At 38.8% G+C, this 17,958-nt stretch overlaps 1 protein-coding gene across 2 annotated transcripts in view; it reads right to left on the bottom strand.

Annotated features, from left to right (window-relative positions):
* Positions 1-16,769, bottom strand: part of MARCHF6 (membrane associated ring-CH-type finger 6) — a 43,440-nt gene extending 26,671 nt beyond the window's left edge. The window contains exons 1-5 of one of the 2 annotated variants that reach the window (XM_019613829.2): positions 16,690-16,760; positions 12,724-12,823; positions 11,623-11,696; positions 3,717-3,860; positions 631-703 (exon numbers count right to left, since the gene is read on the bottom strand). In XM_019613829.2, coding sequence (XP_019469374.1) covers positions 631-703; positions 3,717-3,860; positions 11,623-11,696; positions 12,724-12,823; positions 16,690-16,708 — 410 coding nt within the window. In that variant the 5' untranslated portion in view covers positions 16,709-16,760. Of the gene's footprint in view, positions 1-630; positions 704-3,716; positions 3,861-11,622; positions 11,697-12,723; positions 12,824-16,689 lie in introns of both variants that reach the window. The other variant, XM_010708508.2, reaches the window with a different exon arrangement.
* Between the last annotated feature and the right edge of the window lie 1,189 nt (positions 16,770-17,958).

Below are 17,958 nucleotides of genomic sequence, written 5' to 3' on the forward strand. Positions count from 1 at the left end.
GCAGTCTTATACCCCAGATATTTTTTCTTCCACTCTACTTTAGAAAACCTGAAGTATCAACTCACATAAAACTGCAAAGCAGGAGCAAAACAACATTCAGCTAGGCAGCTGAAACTAGGGTTTCATATAAGGCAAGAAATACTTAAATTGACTTAAGCAATCCTCACTCCTATTCCAAGTGTTCCCTCTCACTTTCACCCTCGTACTTCTCCTTGACCATAATGAATTTGCTCAGGAAATTGACTAACCATGCTAAGCCTTTTAAAATAAGTAAGAAATATGCTATCAGAGTACTTTGCCATGCCCTGTGAAGCATCAGTCTGGCTCCCTGTGGAGCTATACAAACACTTGTGCTTGCATAGTACAGCAAAGACCACAGGCAGCAGAAATCTAAAGTGAAAAGGCGACACCAGATGCTACTGAAATCAACTCTGTCAAAGATACATGTCAAAGCATTGTGAAGCTGTACTTTGACACACACGAGTCCTTTATTTTTCTCTCTAAATATAGGTTCTGTAGACTGTAATGGATGACAAAAAAAAAAAAAGGTGAAGGAAGGGACATTAAGGAACCATTTTCACGATTATCTTCCTAGAAAATTTCTTTGTATCAGTCTGGTTAAGTACTTACGTTGATAGAATATCTAATGGCAGTGTCAGTAGTGAGCTCACAGAGCCAGTAAACAAGCACTTGTAGATACGACCTGCAGAAAAAACACACAAGCATGGTATAAAGTTGCTTTTAGTTATCGTCTCATTTGGAGTTATTATCTTTTCACTTGACTTTCTAAATAACTTAATCACAATTTAATCCATAAGCAAACTGATCCCAAACTACTTTTTCCTTACAGACTTCATTCTTCACATACAAGCACTAAAATCTGTAGTAAGGAAGTCTGGAACAGATCTCATGTGCAACACTTTAGACAAAGGACACCAGCCATTAAATCCTTGTCACATCTCTTGGATAATTCTTGACTGGTGCTAAGGAACTGATTTTAAATTTGCTTTTCATGCATAGATGCCACTTAAGATCATTGTTTTGTTTTATCCCTTTCTAGTCTTGGGTAAAATTCATGAATTTCAGAGTTCTCTTGTCTTCTTTTACATAACTTATACAACTTACAACTCCAGTCCTGTTCTCTTCATAGATATTGCAAATATCTACAATTTTAACCACTGTGTGACTACATGAAATGTATATCGAATTGCTCTCTTCACCAATATAATTTTTAAACTGGCGATTGAATCACTCCAGAAACATAAACTCATGTGCAATGCTGGAATGTGATTTCTTAAACTAGAGACAAAGGAAGCTCTTTAGATAACCTATCTCACACTATGGCACTTCCCACTGCCTTACCATACACACCCACTTAACTCAGAGTGTTCATGTCTCTCTTACCCACGTACTGTAGAAGTACTCTGGGAATTTTGCCCTGGGAACTAAGAGGCTGAATCCAATTATCACAGAGAATAAAGCCACTTTGGATTAAATTGGCTCAATTAATTCCACTTCTCTGAACTGATCACAATGTGTCATATAATTAGCTTTTTCCATCTAAATATGCTGCATGCCAGGAAAACAGCAACAGCCTACCAGTCCACTGGGATTAGGCTGAGGGTGAGTTTTTAAAGAGAAATTCCTTGTACCCTCCCATCTCTGATAGGAAGGCCAGAAAAAAGTGAAATTACCAAAAAAGAATGAAGAATTTATTCCCCACCACATATTTGTTCATGGATAAGGTAACTGCACGATTAGCACAACAACCTGTAAGATGAGCATTTAATTCTTTGTTCAAGCAAGTATCTCATTTGGGATATGCTGCATAAATAACTTGGCAGACATTTTTCTTCCAGGTATAAAACAAGGAGAAACACACTTATTTGTGAAGCCAGCCACACACAATTATGTGAGCCTTATGAGAGAATAGGGGGGAAATCAAAGTAGCACTTAATATCAGATGTCAAGACTTACAAAAATTTATGTTGCTGAAACAAGTATTGACAAGGGAAATAAATGGATTTTTCAAGGTTTTTAGACTGAATGGCTCTATCATGTTGGTTATCCTATGCAAATACCCTTCACAGCACACTAACTCCTAAAGGAATCCATGAGGAAGGTCACACCATTTCTAATGTGATGTAAACAAAGAATTAAGACAAAGTAGAAAAGTTTGGCATTGAAATCGTAGTTACTATGTCAATATGACTGAATGATAAGTGAATATTAAAACTAGCAATGGCACAATGACATCTGTAAAATAAATAAAGTACTATATACTTAACTTGTAGGTGGTGACTTTTGGTAACAATTCATATCACTAAAGAGTCATCATCAGGTTTTCAGACGGTTAAGAAAATTAAGTGCTTCCATTAATCTACTGAATATTTATTTGCTGTCCTTAGAAAGTTTTAATAAGAGAAGTGCGTGACATCTACACTTTGAAAGTCAAAGGTAGAAATCAAGATTTGTCAAAAACCCCAGGAATAAAAATAGTTTTCAGAAGAAATTAAGTTTCTCAAAATGAAAACTTATAAGGGGGAAGAAATAAGAAAAATGATAGAAGATAAAAGAAAAACCTACAAGATGAAATGAGAAAGTGAGAAAAAGACTACCAGAATGAAAGAATGATACAAGATATTTTTAAAACTTCTGGCTGGTTACAATTCATCCCTATAACCAGAGGACTCATATAGAGCATTTTTCTTTCACACTGCTGTAAAATTCAAAATTACTAACATTTCCCACATGCAGAAGTTTGCAGTTCAAAACCCTGTAACACAGATAGCTAACAAAGGTCAGAGCAAAGGCTATGCTAAAATCAGACACCTGAAGAATTTTAACTTTTTCTAGTTTTAGTCCAGAGTGATTTGTCATCACGTTTACTGTGTCCAGAAATGCTCTTTTTCTTGTGCAGAAAGGACAAGCTACAGGAATAGAATCACTCTTTGATAGGTGATGCTGGTATTGTGCTACTCTCCAACTAAGCCAGCATCAGCTACACTTCAAAACACAGAACATATTGAGAAACTACAAAGGGAGGTTCATTCACTGGCTTCCTGCTCTTCTTTTCAAAGAGTATTCTACCATTTGTAAAGATGCTCTTCCAATCACTTCCCTCACTGAACACTATATTCCTCATCCCTTCTTTTTACATCTTCTCTTTATTTTTAGCTTGTTGAAACCTCAATAGTTCTCTGTTTGTATTTGAAAGTCAATTTCAAATTAGATGCTGCAACAATTCCAATGTGTGTTCCTATTTTCTGCCTAATTCTTAACTACCTATAAACTCCTTTAAAAATTGTTGTAAAAGCAGCTTTACTGGCCAGTTTATGCATGACTTCAAAGGAATTTCAATTTTCATACTAACAAAAAATTTGCACTTATTCTTAGACAGTTAAAAAATAAAATTACAATTCTTCTAGCCAAATATTAACAAATAGTATCAAATTAAAACTTCCATACAGATTTTCAATATGACAATTAAAAACTGGCATTTTACTGCAGCAAGAAATTTAAAAGCTCTTATATATTTTCTCTCATCTCAACACCTTGATGCATTGCAGTACTGGCTCAAGAGCCAATGTTATTTGACTTATTTCACTCAGACTTTTTTTTAAGTAACCCAACAATACCCACACCAAGCTTTTCTGAACCAAGCAACAAATTTTCTTGTGTATCCAAGTGTTACAGTACAGTAAATTTGTACTCACATGCAGTAAGAGGTACTACTCCCAACCACGCGAAGGCCACAAGTGTATAATGAAACCAGTACCGTATTGCTGTGCCAATACTCGTAACCAGTCCAGCAAAGATGTCTTGGATTGGAAGCCGTGAAGGCATATCTGGGGAATAAACTGTGTAGAAAAGGCACTTATTAATCAGCTCGGCCTTTAAACAAGCATTTATGTAGAAGACCTGACAGCTACGAAATGTTTGTATTTGAGAAAAATCTTACAATGAGAACAGCATATTCTATAGACTTCCAACAGATCACTCCAAATAAATGACAAAAAACGTCATTGTTACATTTGTTACATTATGCATTGAGTTTAATAGGAAAATCAATACTCTCCATGCTAGTTTTTGACTAAAAGATGTTGTTTTCTTAATAGCTTTACTACATTCACTGCAAAGTCAAAATAAGCAGAAGCCTGCAAGAAAAAGCAGGTTTTAAATTCAGCAGCTCTCCCACTCATCACCTGGAAGAGATCCCTGTTACTTACAAATCTAGCTCAAGGAAAAAGCACATGGAACAACGTAAATCTCCAGTTTTGCATTCTCTCAATTTGTACTAAATAGTTCAGCCTACACTTGCCATCCAACACGACAAAATTCAGCAAAGAAAAAGCAAAGTAAAACAGCATAAGCCAGAGGCAACTAATGAAATATCTGCAAGTGTTGATACTTACATAGATAAACTTTCATTTTCATGGGATATCAATTTCTAGTACAGTTCCACTTATTAAGGAACATGTGGCAATTCTCATAAAAGTAAATTTTCTTGACCTTTTTAATTGAACACCCATATACTACAGAAATCTCACTACATTCAAAAGTCAAGAAAAATAACGTCAAGGTTTTTTTTTTTTTAATGTGAATTCACTTTTATTACCTGAGTCAGTAGATAAAAGAGCTGCACGATTTCTTTCACAGTACCACTGATATTTCTAACTTATCCTTCCCCATATGCTACTCAAATATGGAACTGTATCTTTCAGATTACAGACACTGATTACCTAAAGTCTTCCTGGCACATTAAGCAATTGGAAACATCTACTTCTAACAATGTCAATACATACAAGTAGCTTCTGCACACTTATACGGATGCCTAGAAGTCATAATGTCCAGCAAGGATACCAGATGTGAATGAAGAAGATAAACTACAGTTTAGCACAAAGATATTGCTGCCTGGGTAGTAAGCAATTACGCTGAGAACAGGTGAACTTGAAAATATCAACACATTTAACCTGGACTATTGTTTGAAAACTTGATGTACTTTCAGCCACATAAGTGACCCACATTTTTCTTTGTAAGAAATATTGGAGAAAAAATTTTCCACCCTCTTATACAAACCTTTTGTTTGCAAGTCTGAAAAACACTGCTTCATGCCATCCACCTGCATTCACCTTTTCTCTAAACAACAACCCTGCTCTCTTTAGGTGCATTCATGCTTTTACTCAGAGAGAAAGCCGCTATGTGAGAACAGACCACTTTTTTTCTCTCCAGGGACACTCTCCTAAGTATCTGTATTGTAATAACACAGGAGCACAGAAGAGCAGCATCAATACGCAAAGGAATGCAGAGAGTTTGGTGCACTTCAACAATAAGTGGATTGTATGTGACACAAAGTAACAGCAAAACAGTAACTGTGAGATAAACTTTAACAGGTTTTAGGTTTCAAAGGTATTCCGCAAACAAAATTCATTAAGAAAGGACTAAAATAAAAGTGTAACAGAAGAGGAGCATAACTGTGAGAGCAGCAACTGAAGAGTACCACAAACACGTTCACGAATCAGATTTAGTATGCAATTGGGTAGAACCACAGAAAAGACTCATTCAAGACATACTAACAATCTCAGCTCACACTAATGAACGTCCCTGATAACTTAATGAGGAAATAAGTAGACTTCTGTTAAGTGTGCTAAAAGAATATCTACCTAAGGTGTATTTCTTACTGTATTGCTCAGACAAAACACAACTCAGCAGACAGCTTGAGGATTATTTTTTTTCCATCTTCAAAAAAGGTATTTTTGATCAGTGCTTTGGAACTACAGAGGAGGCTACAAGGAAACCATTCATGATTTAGTTGTTAAAGGGAAGCTGTGAGAGTTTAAAGCAATTTAAAAAAATAATACTCTTTCATAAAATTGTGCAAATGGGGGGGAGGTCTGTAAGAAGAATGCCCATCCTAATGCAGTAAAACTGCACTGGTAATTTTACACACTAATTTTTCTAAAGGCTCCACGATGACAGCAGAAAATTCAAACACAGAATATAGCTACTGCTCAGGGTGAGTTGAGCTACATCCCCCAAATCTTAATTCCTGGTGATGCCAGGAGCTGGGTAGGTGGGTGCTGAGAGAACTGATGTTTTTCTTGACTTTGTCACATTTCGTAATACATTAAGCTTCTATCTAGTTCATTTTGACTTCTCTGCCCCTTTGAGCCACCAAATGGAAAGGTACAATGAACAGTCCACGAACTTAAGTGTGCTCAGTTACTTATTATTCCTTATTTATGTACTCATTTGTTGAAAAAGGCCCACATCCTTACCCAATTTTCAGGGAAACAGTTTGTCATTACATTTCAGCTGACAGAAAGATCCACAACAGAAAAGTAGGAAAGAATTCCCAGTACTCTATCCTATCATAGTGATACCCTCAGGCTTATTACAGGAAGCATTCTTAGCATTCCCATTTTCTCAGAGGTTATTCAGCACAAACACTACATAGTTGTGCTTTGACAAACACAATGGAGACAATCTGCCGACCCTAAATAATAACCACTAACCTTCCCAACAAGTAGAACAAATGAACACTGTCAACTTAACCTTTCCTCACCATTTTTTTCCAAATACCAAAGTTAATCCAAATGAAAACTATCCTGCAAGTGCTATTTTCCTTGCAAGAAAGTGTAAGAGTTAATAGCCATGACGGGCAGTACAGAAAGAAGCTCCAATCAGAGCAGTATCCCAGCAACAGAAATATATACAGGTATTAAAATACCCCACAACCCCAAACCTGTTATATTGATATAGTGTATAATAACCATTAAAAATATTAAGAAAACCACGTGTATAATCAATGAATATAAAGATGTTATAATTATGAAATAACCAGATTAGCCAAACTCTCTTGTTTATAATAACAAAAAGAGAACAGATAGAAAGCTTACACACATCCTGGGCTCACTGCAAAATTCCAGAGGAGGGATCTCCAGAAGAGATCCTTCCCTACTGGCAGTCAGCTCTTAGATGGGTCTAGGAGAGGTGGAGGCAGGCTCCATCCCTTCTGGCAGCACAGGTGAATTGCCTTCACCTGTGCTCCCGTGGCTGACTGCTCACCTCAGGTGATCAATCAGAGGTTCAGGCCATGATGCAGCAGTTCCAATACACCATCTAAGTTCAGACTTCACTTTTATTACTTGCATGATTGAAAAACAAAAGTGAAGGGAGGATCAGCATCACCTCCACTCCAGGAGGTTAAAAATGCCAGGTGCACAACAGAAAACATACAGTACCAATACAGATAGAACACCCGGCCCTTCATAACCATGAAATTCTCTTGCTTCTCTTCCCTATCCCACAACTGCAGTAAATCCCTGTACAAATCTACCTGCAATGAGAATCACCCACAATTTGAAACATACCAAGGCAACTGTCCAGGAATTTCCTTGTCCTAAAGTGTTTGGATTCATTGGGAGAAACAAGTTGTGCAGGTTTAATTATGTTACAAGCTTGTTCATCTCCCCCATTTATGGCTAGTTCTGCCATGAGGTAGTAAGTGGATGAATACACGTGATCAGGTCCAGGGAAGTCACATCTAAGATTGTAAAGAACTAATATGAAATACAACAGAAAGTTATCTGTGCTTTTTATGCTGCTGGCCAGTAGCATTCTGAAAATGCTAACCTTCCTCCTAGAAGGAACTAAATATCCTGAGTGGTTTTTTTTTGCCAGTTCGTGTTATTCCTACAGATTTCATGGCTTCTGCAAGTCCCTTCCTGCAGTGCGTCATCTTACTACACTGAGAGAACCAGAACTGCATAAAGAAAAGCAACACCCTTCAGACATACACTCACTCTTTCCCTCCCAAAAAACACAAACAAAACAACCCTATACTATTTATTATGAAGGATCAAATGCTTTAATAGTTTTATTTTTCCCCAGAGCTGTCATAATGCAACTGTATATTATTTCACAGCTCACTTTTCCCATCTGTATCAGCCCATGTATTGCCCATAACCTAAACAGATACATGTCCAGTACGGAAGAAACCAAGCCATCTTACTTTGCATAGACAAAACTGCCATTTAGGCAATTTCACAGAATCTCCACATTTAATCAGTTCTCTTATGCACACATTTCCTAGATATCATTACACTTGCAAGTCACTTATACATCACTTTAATCAACCTTGTGCACTGATCATGAAAGTTCTACCTAGTTTGCAGAGGAAAGCAGGTATATTCTACAATCTTGAGTGACATGGACTCTGTTACAAATTACTAATTCAAAATGAGAAAAATGCCATCCCTCCTTATGCAAACCATAGCTCTAACAAAGCATATGAAATTAACACTCTCGTATATCTCAGCTACCCTGGAGCTGGCAGCAGACACCTCAAATTCTGCACCACGTAGCATTTTGCATATTAGAAGTTTATATTTCTTCAAACTAAACATTATGGATAGGATACTGGCCACCGTGTTAAAGTTCGTCCAAGCCACCAGATAAGAGTTATCCCATTTTATTCTTCAATTAAATCTTACTGTAAATAATGAGTCCAAGAAAATGGGTTACTCACTTCAGTGTAATTACGGGACAACATCTTACAGATTATTTTGTATAAAGTTAAAGATCCAGAAGTTTGGACCTTAACAAACTAAGTACAACTACAAACAACATGCAATTACTAGCAACATTCTTCCGTACGCTACTTAAGAACGTGAATATATCATCAGATAATTTGCCTACATAGTCGAACACTTTAGAGAATGATCCTACTTTTTAAAAGAAAAATCAGTTCCTTCACATCCCTTCCAAGACACAGGCTGAACCTCCTACTCTCTGCTTCCTTCCTTATACCCAATAACTAACCCAGTACGTAGTTCAGGTGCTGAAATACAGGATGTTACCGGATTTGGAGACAGTGAAGGACTTCAGAATATACGCACTAGAATCATAGAATCCTTAGAATTGGAAGGGACCTCTGAAGGCTATCTAATCCAACTGCCCTGCAATGAACAGGGTCACCACAGCTAGATCAGGTTGCCCTGGGCCCGATCCAGCCTCACCTTGAAAGCCTCCAGGGGTGGGGCATCAACCGCAGCACTGGGCAACCTGTGCCAGCGCCTCACCACCCACACTGTAAAAGATTTTTTCTCCTTACATCTAACCTAAATCTGTCCTCTTTGAGCTTGAAAGCCTCTCCAATTGTTCTATCACCACAGACACTGCTAAAGAGTGCTTCCTTCTTTCCTTTCGATACCGAAAGGCCATTAAAGAATAGCACTAGGAATGTTTCATGAACATTCTGCACATTCCATTACACTGGCAAAGGAACATTTTTTCCAGAATGACAGCAACAGCCTCAATAAGCAAATCAAGGTAACCTAAAAGAGGAATTGCTGGTATGACAGCACAGTGAAGTTTTCTCAACTCAGTGCGTATCAGCTGAAGCACAGATATTGGCTATATAAATGTGTTTATTCCACCACATGCCATGGTGAATAAACTGCTAAGAGCATTACACCTGGCACAGTTATAGGCCAGAACTAACTTCATTATGGATGACAGGCATATACATCAATCCCACCAATTCCATCTCTGCACTGCCATTTTCTCTCTAGCATCCGTGACCTTCTTTTCCACACTGTATCTACAAATTATTTTTCAAATACAGAGGGATAAGAGAAACTAAGGAAAGCATAATTGCATGAATTTTGGGTGTGAAGGAAATTGAAAGAAGTGATGAAACAAGACGTGCTGGGTAAAGAGGACTGAAGAAATCTGTGCTAGCTAACTGACACGTGCTACCACTATATGCAGCCTGGTAGGAAAAAAAAGCATATATATATATATATATATAGGAGAGAGAGAGAGAGAGAGAGAGAGAGAGAAGATAATTTGTGCAATGTGGGAAGAAAATGTTATCAATTGATAGTACTAAGCGTGCAGAGCAGGCCAGCTCACGACAGAGAAGGATAAGCAAATCTTTGCTAAAAAGGTTCCCCAATTGCCAGTTTCAAGGCTCCTATAACAAATGCTAACGTGCTAAGCCAAGCAATTCAATCACATTCTCTCATGTGTCCACAATCTGCAACTACATTACAAGCTGTGCTGGTAACAGATAAGTCAGTCAAGGATAAAACTTCTGCAGGAACACCTGTATTGATTACGGCAGTAAAGACATTTTCTAGTATCAACATTACCATATATATTAAAAACCAAGCATTTGAACCTTCTCATCACTTTTCTTCTAAATCTTAATGAAAACAACAGGCTTTTGTCTTTTTCCCCCCCTCATACAAAATTAGAATGTCTTCTTTCTTATCTCTTTTACGTTTCTTACATGGAGTCTCTGCATTACTGAAAAAAGAATAATCTGAAAGCATGAAGATAGCTGAGATCGATGCAAAATATGCTGTTCTCTTTACAGAGGTGAGACATAGTATTGTACACTTTGATACTGATAATCTCAAAAACTGCCTAATGTGCCAAATTAATTGTTGACAGAAACAGAAAATTGTGAGATTCAATACATATTGGGGCAGGTGCATCATAGAATCTTCGGAAAGGAAAATGCACATACTAACACATACAGCTCTGTAGCCTCAGTAGTCTGAACCAATACACAGCTAGTTAAGAAGGATGGGGAAGATGACAGTATGAAAGCTCAGTCCTTCTAACAGGGACAAGCCACCCTGAAAGGGAGCTTTAATTTTGACTGTACCAAATATGTAAAATACTAAACCCAAATCAAGCTTCTACAGTGTAAATACCAGTTGGTAAAATACACCACCACATGTCTGTAGTTCTAGCGGCTGGCAAGCCTGCCCTTGGCAGGAGAGTTGGAACTAGATGACACTTAAGATCACTTTCAACCCAAGCCATTCTACGATTCTATGACCTGCACTATGAAGAGCTAAGTTTAACACCTGTAAAAAGTAAATCGGCATAAATAAGTTTAATGACAAAAATGCACAGCACATGTTACCTGTTCAACAGTCAGTAATGTGGTAATACTACATAACAAAGCTAGCCTGCCACCACGCCAAAGGGCTTCACTTATTCCTACTACTATTAACCAAAGTGTAATTAATAACTATATAAAGACACAGCCATTTTTATGATAACTTATTGAAGTGAATCTAACATAACAGGCAGTGTAATATCTGGTAGTTACTGTATCTTGACTGAAATGCAAGTAGAAAAATTATTGTTTGCATTACTGTCACAACTCTTTGAACTGAAGCTGTCAGAAGCCATACAGTAGTGTCACAGGTAGACAGTTTAAAGGTCACTGAAAACTGTGTTTCAAATTCAAATTTCACCTTAACATTCAGACATCCAAACAGCCAGTCAACAATAAATAAATAATCAAACAAAAAGCCATATGCACTAATGTTGACAGTAATAGCATTAGACTAAGGAAGTCAGAACAGGTACGAAAGATGCTTCTGTTACAGCTCCTGTAAGGTTATGAAAGCACCATGTTATCCATCATTTAAACAACACACATGATCTGTGATGATAAAGAACTAATTCAAACTTGAATTCAGAAATTAAAAAACAAGCGTGGACCTAGCGTGCTGAATGAGAAAGTAATCCCTTCACAAATACTACGATAAAAAAAATGAAGTTCTGAAAAAAACAGGAGTAGCGAAACATACTTACTTGGTGTGAAAGCAAATCTGTGCTTACATAATTCACAGTATTCTTTTCTGCTGTGTTTAAGCCACTGAACTAAGCTGAAACAAAAAGTGATCACATTTAGACATGCTATTACATCTTTCCCCTTTCCTCTCCATTACAAAAAGCAAATCAATTATCTGTTTCAAACAAAGCAGAACTTCATACTATCATGGAGGACAAACTAACTTGTTTATTAAGTATACTTAGGCCACAAAGTCGCAGAAAGTGGAAAAAAAAGCTGAGTTCCCCAGGGAGGTGGTTGAGTCACCATCCCTGAATGTGTTTAAAAACTGTTTGGATGTGGTGCTCAGAGACATGATTTAGCAGAGGGTTGTTAGAGTTAGGGAGGTATGGTTAGATTGTGGTTGGACTCGATCATCTTTAAGGTCTTTTCCAATCTGAGTGATTCTATGATACATCTTCAATTACATCACTTACACAGAGAAAAGTACATCATCAAGTATGTATGTTACTGAAAATGGTAATGGCTGAAAGCACATACCCTCGTGTAGATACTGACTGGGAGTACCAGTCCTTAAAAATATTTCAGGATTCAAAACCACTCTATCTGTGAAAGAATGACTATTAAAATACAATCAAAAGGAGAGCGCATCATAGACTAGAATTATAGTCTTCATTTTTAGGACTTCCCTGACTGAACATCATCTCAAAAATATCTTAGTATGGTTTGTTTGTTTTATTCTTAGCACGAGGTTAAGTACTCTTCTTCATTCACTATTAAAAAAAGGCAGAAAAAAAGAACGTATATCTATTTTTCTGCTTCTTGTTCTCATAAGGCAGATGTGTGAAGAGAACTGCAGATGTGTGAAGAGAACTGTACTCTCAAACAAACGTATGAGTACTTCCTTTTCACATGTAACTGCTAAATTCCTTGTGAGAATTCACACTTCTATGTAATGAACCATCATACAAAAAAAGCCCCAAACCCTGAACATATTTCCTCTGAAAATTTGCTTCATTTTAAACATGTTAACATGAAGACATACGAAGTACTGCTTTTAGAAATACATTAATTTTCTTAAAGAAAAATGAAGGAACAAACAAAAACTACTCAGAACTTACCATTCCTGATGAATAAATTTAATACTGCCAGTACACACACATGGATGATACAGGGGTTTCTCAGGAGTTCCTTCAGACCGACAGACTCTGCATATATCTGCTGAACAAGACAACAGTTATCACACTTCTGCTGGCAGAAGTCACATTTACAAAACTAATTACACGCGACGGAAACTTTGCCATGTAGCAAAATGAAGCAAAAATAATTGGAAAAAGCTTTAAGACTGATTTAATGTGATAGAAGATATGAAGACTTGAGGACTACCAGAACAGAAACAACATTATCTCCCTGATCATCATCTTTAAAAAAAAAACAACAAAAAACCCCACCTTTTTCTTTATTACATACTTAAGGTTCTTAAGGTTGCTAGGATATACACATACCAGAGCTGTATGTAGAGCATAATAATAACAACATCACCTCTAAAGCAACATACAGTTTGCAAAGGACAGTCTCCCTGAAAGCAAATGTAAACTTTGAAACGGAATAATTCTGAGTTTTCGATAAGTTAAAGAGAAGCTGAGTAGAAGAGATTTACCAGTTCCTAACATGTGCATAAGACAGCCACTACTCTGGAACATAAAGTGCATGCTGCTTTGTGAGGAAAGGAATAATCAAAACACCAAAATCATAACGAACACAAAGAGATATTTTGTGACTTTGCCACTGAAGCTGAGTAAGGCCATCCATTTAACAGCCTGCAATCCAGTCACAAGATGAAAGACATTTTCTATTTCTTATTTCATAGGAGTCTTGAAGCTTCTTTATGTTTTTGACATTTTCTTACAACTAACCATTGCAAGATGTTTTGCAGGCACAGAAGTGAACGTATCCTTTTCCCTCTAAAGATAGGATGTCTTTTCTAACACTATTTCATTATCCAGAGCATTTGAACACAACTCAACTATTTTGTTTGTTTATTGACAGATGTGTGTTATATTCCCTTATTATTTTCATACCCTTGCACCCGTACTTGCATTATGGAAACAAATATAACACGTCCACTTTTACAGAAGATTTAGGTTTAGGATTCTCTCTTTCAGGAAACATTTCTCCATCAATATCATCCAGCAATGCTAAAGAAGTAACTGATGCATATCGAAGGAAAATACTAACTTATATCAGTGATGTAAAAACACTGAAAATACACAATTTCAAGTTAAAACCACACATCTTTATTCTTGGTTCAAATCTCCAAACGTTACTGTTTTTCTATGAAGAATTTCAAAGGGAACCAAATGTTACAATCCGAAGGTTTTTCTGCAAAGAAATCATAATTTGACCAAATCCACAATTTACACAGTATTAGAATCATTTCTACACATAGCATGAAAGAATTAAAGTAATTCTGAAAAAAAAAAAAGAGATATTTTCTAAGAGATTTAACTCATTCTCATGGGATGAATATCTATAATTAATTCCAGAAACTTATATTAAGCACCACACCAGCGATGCTACAAGCAAACACCAGAAGTATTTCCATTGCAGTCACGTCAAGTAATGTCACATGGCTGCGAACACCAAGAGCTCCTGGTCTCTCTGCCTACAAGAAAGGCCAGAACCACCACTTCAAGAAACAAAGAATTCATTTTATGACAGAGAGTATTTCCAGACAACCATAGAGAACAGATCTCTCCAACTTCCGGGCAAGATCTACCTTCCTCACCTTACCCACAGCAGGCTGACAACTTGATATGTCAGAGAGGCCTTGTGAAGGGTTAGACAAGAGACAGAATGGGGCAGATAACAGAACACAGGAACCAGGGGTTACATGGCTTCAACTGATGTGAAACTACTGCTTTAAGAACACTGTGGCACCAGAGGAAGCAAGTTAAAAGCACATTGTTTTCTGAAGGACCCCCACAGCCCTCTGAGCCCACTCATTAACGGTGTATTGACTTTCACAACAGATTGCTCATGCATTCCCAAGATTGCTGGGAAGAGCAGAATTTTCTTTACTGAAAATCAATGAATTCTTCTCTAAGAAAATGATTTCATTCTTCTGTTAGCTTATGAAAAGATGTTAAGCCTAATTTTTAGTTTTTTAAGGAGATGAGAATTTCTAGTTATTCCCTCTTGTTTTATAAAATCAAACACATGAGAAGCAACAATCTGGTCTATTTAGCAACATCTAACTTCAAATCAATGACCCCTGCTAAGGGTCAACATGCACCTTATGTATAATAGCAAGTACAGAGAGAATTCCAGAGTGTAGTAGATGCTATTTTTCTACTTGCATACAGACTTTGCATCCTATTACAAAGATGCAGTTTGGAAATAACAGTTCTGGGTAATACAGCTCTTTGTTCTCCCCACAGAAAACTTCTTTGCCTGTCACATATCTAACAAAACATTCACCAATGTAATATTTAAAACTGAAGTTCAGATTATTCAGCAAGAAACTGATTTAACTGGAAAGACACGTGAGTTTCTTTCTGCTTCAATTATTAACTTCATCAATCAGCCATTCTGTTTAGACTGTTTAGTCTGGGGAAAAGGAGGCTGAGGGGAGACCTTATTGCTCTCTTCCAATATCTGAAAGGTGCTTACAGCAAGAGTGGGGCTGGTCTCTTCACACTGGTGACAGATGACAGAATGAGGGGAGATGGCCTCAAGTTGCATCAGGGGAGGTTTAGGTTGGATATCAGGAAACACTTCTTTACAGAAAGGGTTGTTAAACACTGGAATAGGCTCCCCAGGGAGGTGGTTGAGTCACCATCCCTGGATGTGTTTAAAAACTGTTTGGATGTGGTACTCAGAGACATGATTTAGCAGAGGGTTGTTGGAGTTAGGGAGGTATGGTTAGGTTGTGGTTGGACTTGATGGCCTTTTCCAACCTGAGCAATTCTGTGATTCTATGATTCTAACAGAAGTGCAACTGCCACAAATATCACTACTGGGTTGTCAACACTTACAAAGGCCCACTTGAAATTTACAGCACAAGTCTGTGCAACAGTTAGTTCCAGTCCTATTATTTTTAAGCTTTTGAGGGCAACATTAACATGTAAGGTGCTACATATGGTACACAGATATACATATAATGCAAATGAATAAATAAATACAAACAGAAACAGCACAAGTGTAAAGTCCAACTGGAAAGTACAGCACAAATGCGTCCTAGAGGGTATTTAACGACCCCCTTTCTCTCCTCCCATATTCCCCAATCATCAGATCAGGTCCTCTGAAAGCACACAGGATCAAAGGCTATCATTCCTAGCAGCCTGCCTGTTACAAATTATCAGCTGTGGATTTTGGATTAAATCCACCGAGATGGATTTACCAACGACTGGCATGGTGAGAGCAGGACTGGTCAGTTCTGAGAACCCGTCCCACAGTTCACTGTAATCCAAGCATCCTGGACAACTGAATGCCAAGTAACCAAAACCTCAGCAGTCACTTGAATCACGCCATCTGATGGAACTGCTGGGCTGCAGAAGCAGAGGAGTGCTGCAGCAAGCAGCTTTACAAGTTGTTAGATGTTAAGCACACGCACGTTGTGATTTCTTTTGTTTCCACGAGCGCTGAGCTTCCACAGCACAGCGCAACGGGCATATCTACGAAGACACAGCCTTATTCCAACCCATCGCTTCACGTTTTCCCAGCTGTTTTATCCTCTCAAGTTGTTAAGCCGAGTGCATGCAAACACACACGCAAAGGGACGGCTCAGTAACGAAAGCCAAGCCGCTAACGTTTTCCTCATACCGAACCGAACTGAGCCGAACCGAGCCGCGCCGTTACCACAGCACCGCCGCCACAGCACCGCCGCCCCTCCCCCGCCGGGCAGCACCCGGTTCCCAACGGCCGCGGTTATGTAAGGGACGCGCGCCCCGGCCGCCCCGCTGCCGCCGGGTAACGCGCTAACGGGGCCCCCCACACAGCCACTGCGCCCTCAGTGGCAGCGCGGGCAGAGCCCCGCCGTGCCGGGAGAGCTGGGGGAAGCGAAGGGCACCAAGCGAGCGCCGTACCTTCCTCGGCGGTCTCCATCTTGCCTGGCTGACGCAGCGCCGGCCGAGCGGGTGGCGTGACGGCGGCGGGGCGGGGCTGCGCGGCGCTGCGCGGGGCGAACGCCCCGCCAACACGTCAAGGATAGAGCGCCGCCCGTTCCGACAGCGCTTCCTGCTGGCTTGGCGGTCTGCCGGTGTCAGGCCTTGCGACGCCTCCGAACGGCCGTGTTGCCTCGGGGTGTGACCCGGCACGGTGCTGCTCAGGTGGAAAGTGTGTCTCCAGATTACCCTTTCCAAGCACCAGAGTTGCTGATAGGGTGGATGGTATCGGCCGGTGCAAGCGATAATCTTGAGGAAAATGGGAAAGGTTAGTGTGGCTCCCCAATAACGTTGTAATTACAGCAAAGTACTGCATTGGAACACACGTGGGTTACTCATCACGCCCAGCTCTTCCTGAGCAAGGCAGGGTGACAAGACTCCCACTTAAAGCTTAAAAATATCGATTTAGTTTACAAGTAAGCTTATTTTCCCCTTGACAGATTTATTTAAAAAAGCACCAGTGTAAGATTGCAGAAGGGGCAGCGTGCTGGATTCGTCTGAATGGGGACCATCAATCCAAACACCAAGAGAGGCGGTCTCGTTTCCAGGCATGCTGTAACTCCCATTCTTTGTCTTCCCAGCTTGCAACCACTGTTGTTGCTCAGCTGCGATAAATACAGAAGAAGCATCATATAGAAGTCCCTAGGTTATCCCTCACATTCAAAAGACCGAGGCAAAATGAATGCACAGAATTCCCCTTAATTAACTTATGCATTTGTCCAAGTTTCAACCTTTCAGAACAGACTTCTAAAAATCAGATTAAAACCTTTGAAATGAGTAGCTATATGCTGCCAGTGAATGATTTTATTGTTGTCTATCTATCCAGCCATTTAAATCACCTATCAAGCATTAAATTTATACCACCTACTCAACAATTAGAGAGAATTATTCCCCCCAAACTTGTTCTTACCCAGTGTTTCAGTATGGGTTTGGTACAGAAGGGGATGTTAGGAGATGGTTGTTTGCTTCTGACTGTGATCAAGGTCAAGAATTGGTGCCAACAGGCTCTGAACAAACATGCTAAAAAATATCTCTGCTACAAATAAGTTATGATGTGAGTGACAGTGGAAATGGGGAAATTTTATAGGTGGAAACCTAAGATAGGAATAGACTCAATCCCAAATCACTGAAGATCATGGTAAAAGGGAAGATATAATTAGAATGAGTGGGAGGAGTGGAAAGAAGACAAAA

The sequence above is a fragment of the Meleagris gallopavo genome, chromosome 3 (assembly GCF_000146605.3).
Source record: "Meleagris gallopavo isolate NT-WF06-2002-E0010 breed Aviagen turkey brand Nicholas breeding stock chromosome 3, Turkey_5.1, whole genome shotgun sequence".
Lineage (NCBI taxonomy): Eukaryota > Metazoa > Chordata > Aves > Galliformes > Phasianidae > Meleagris > Meleagris gallopavo.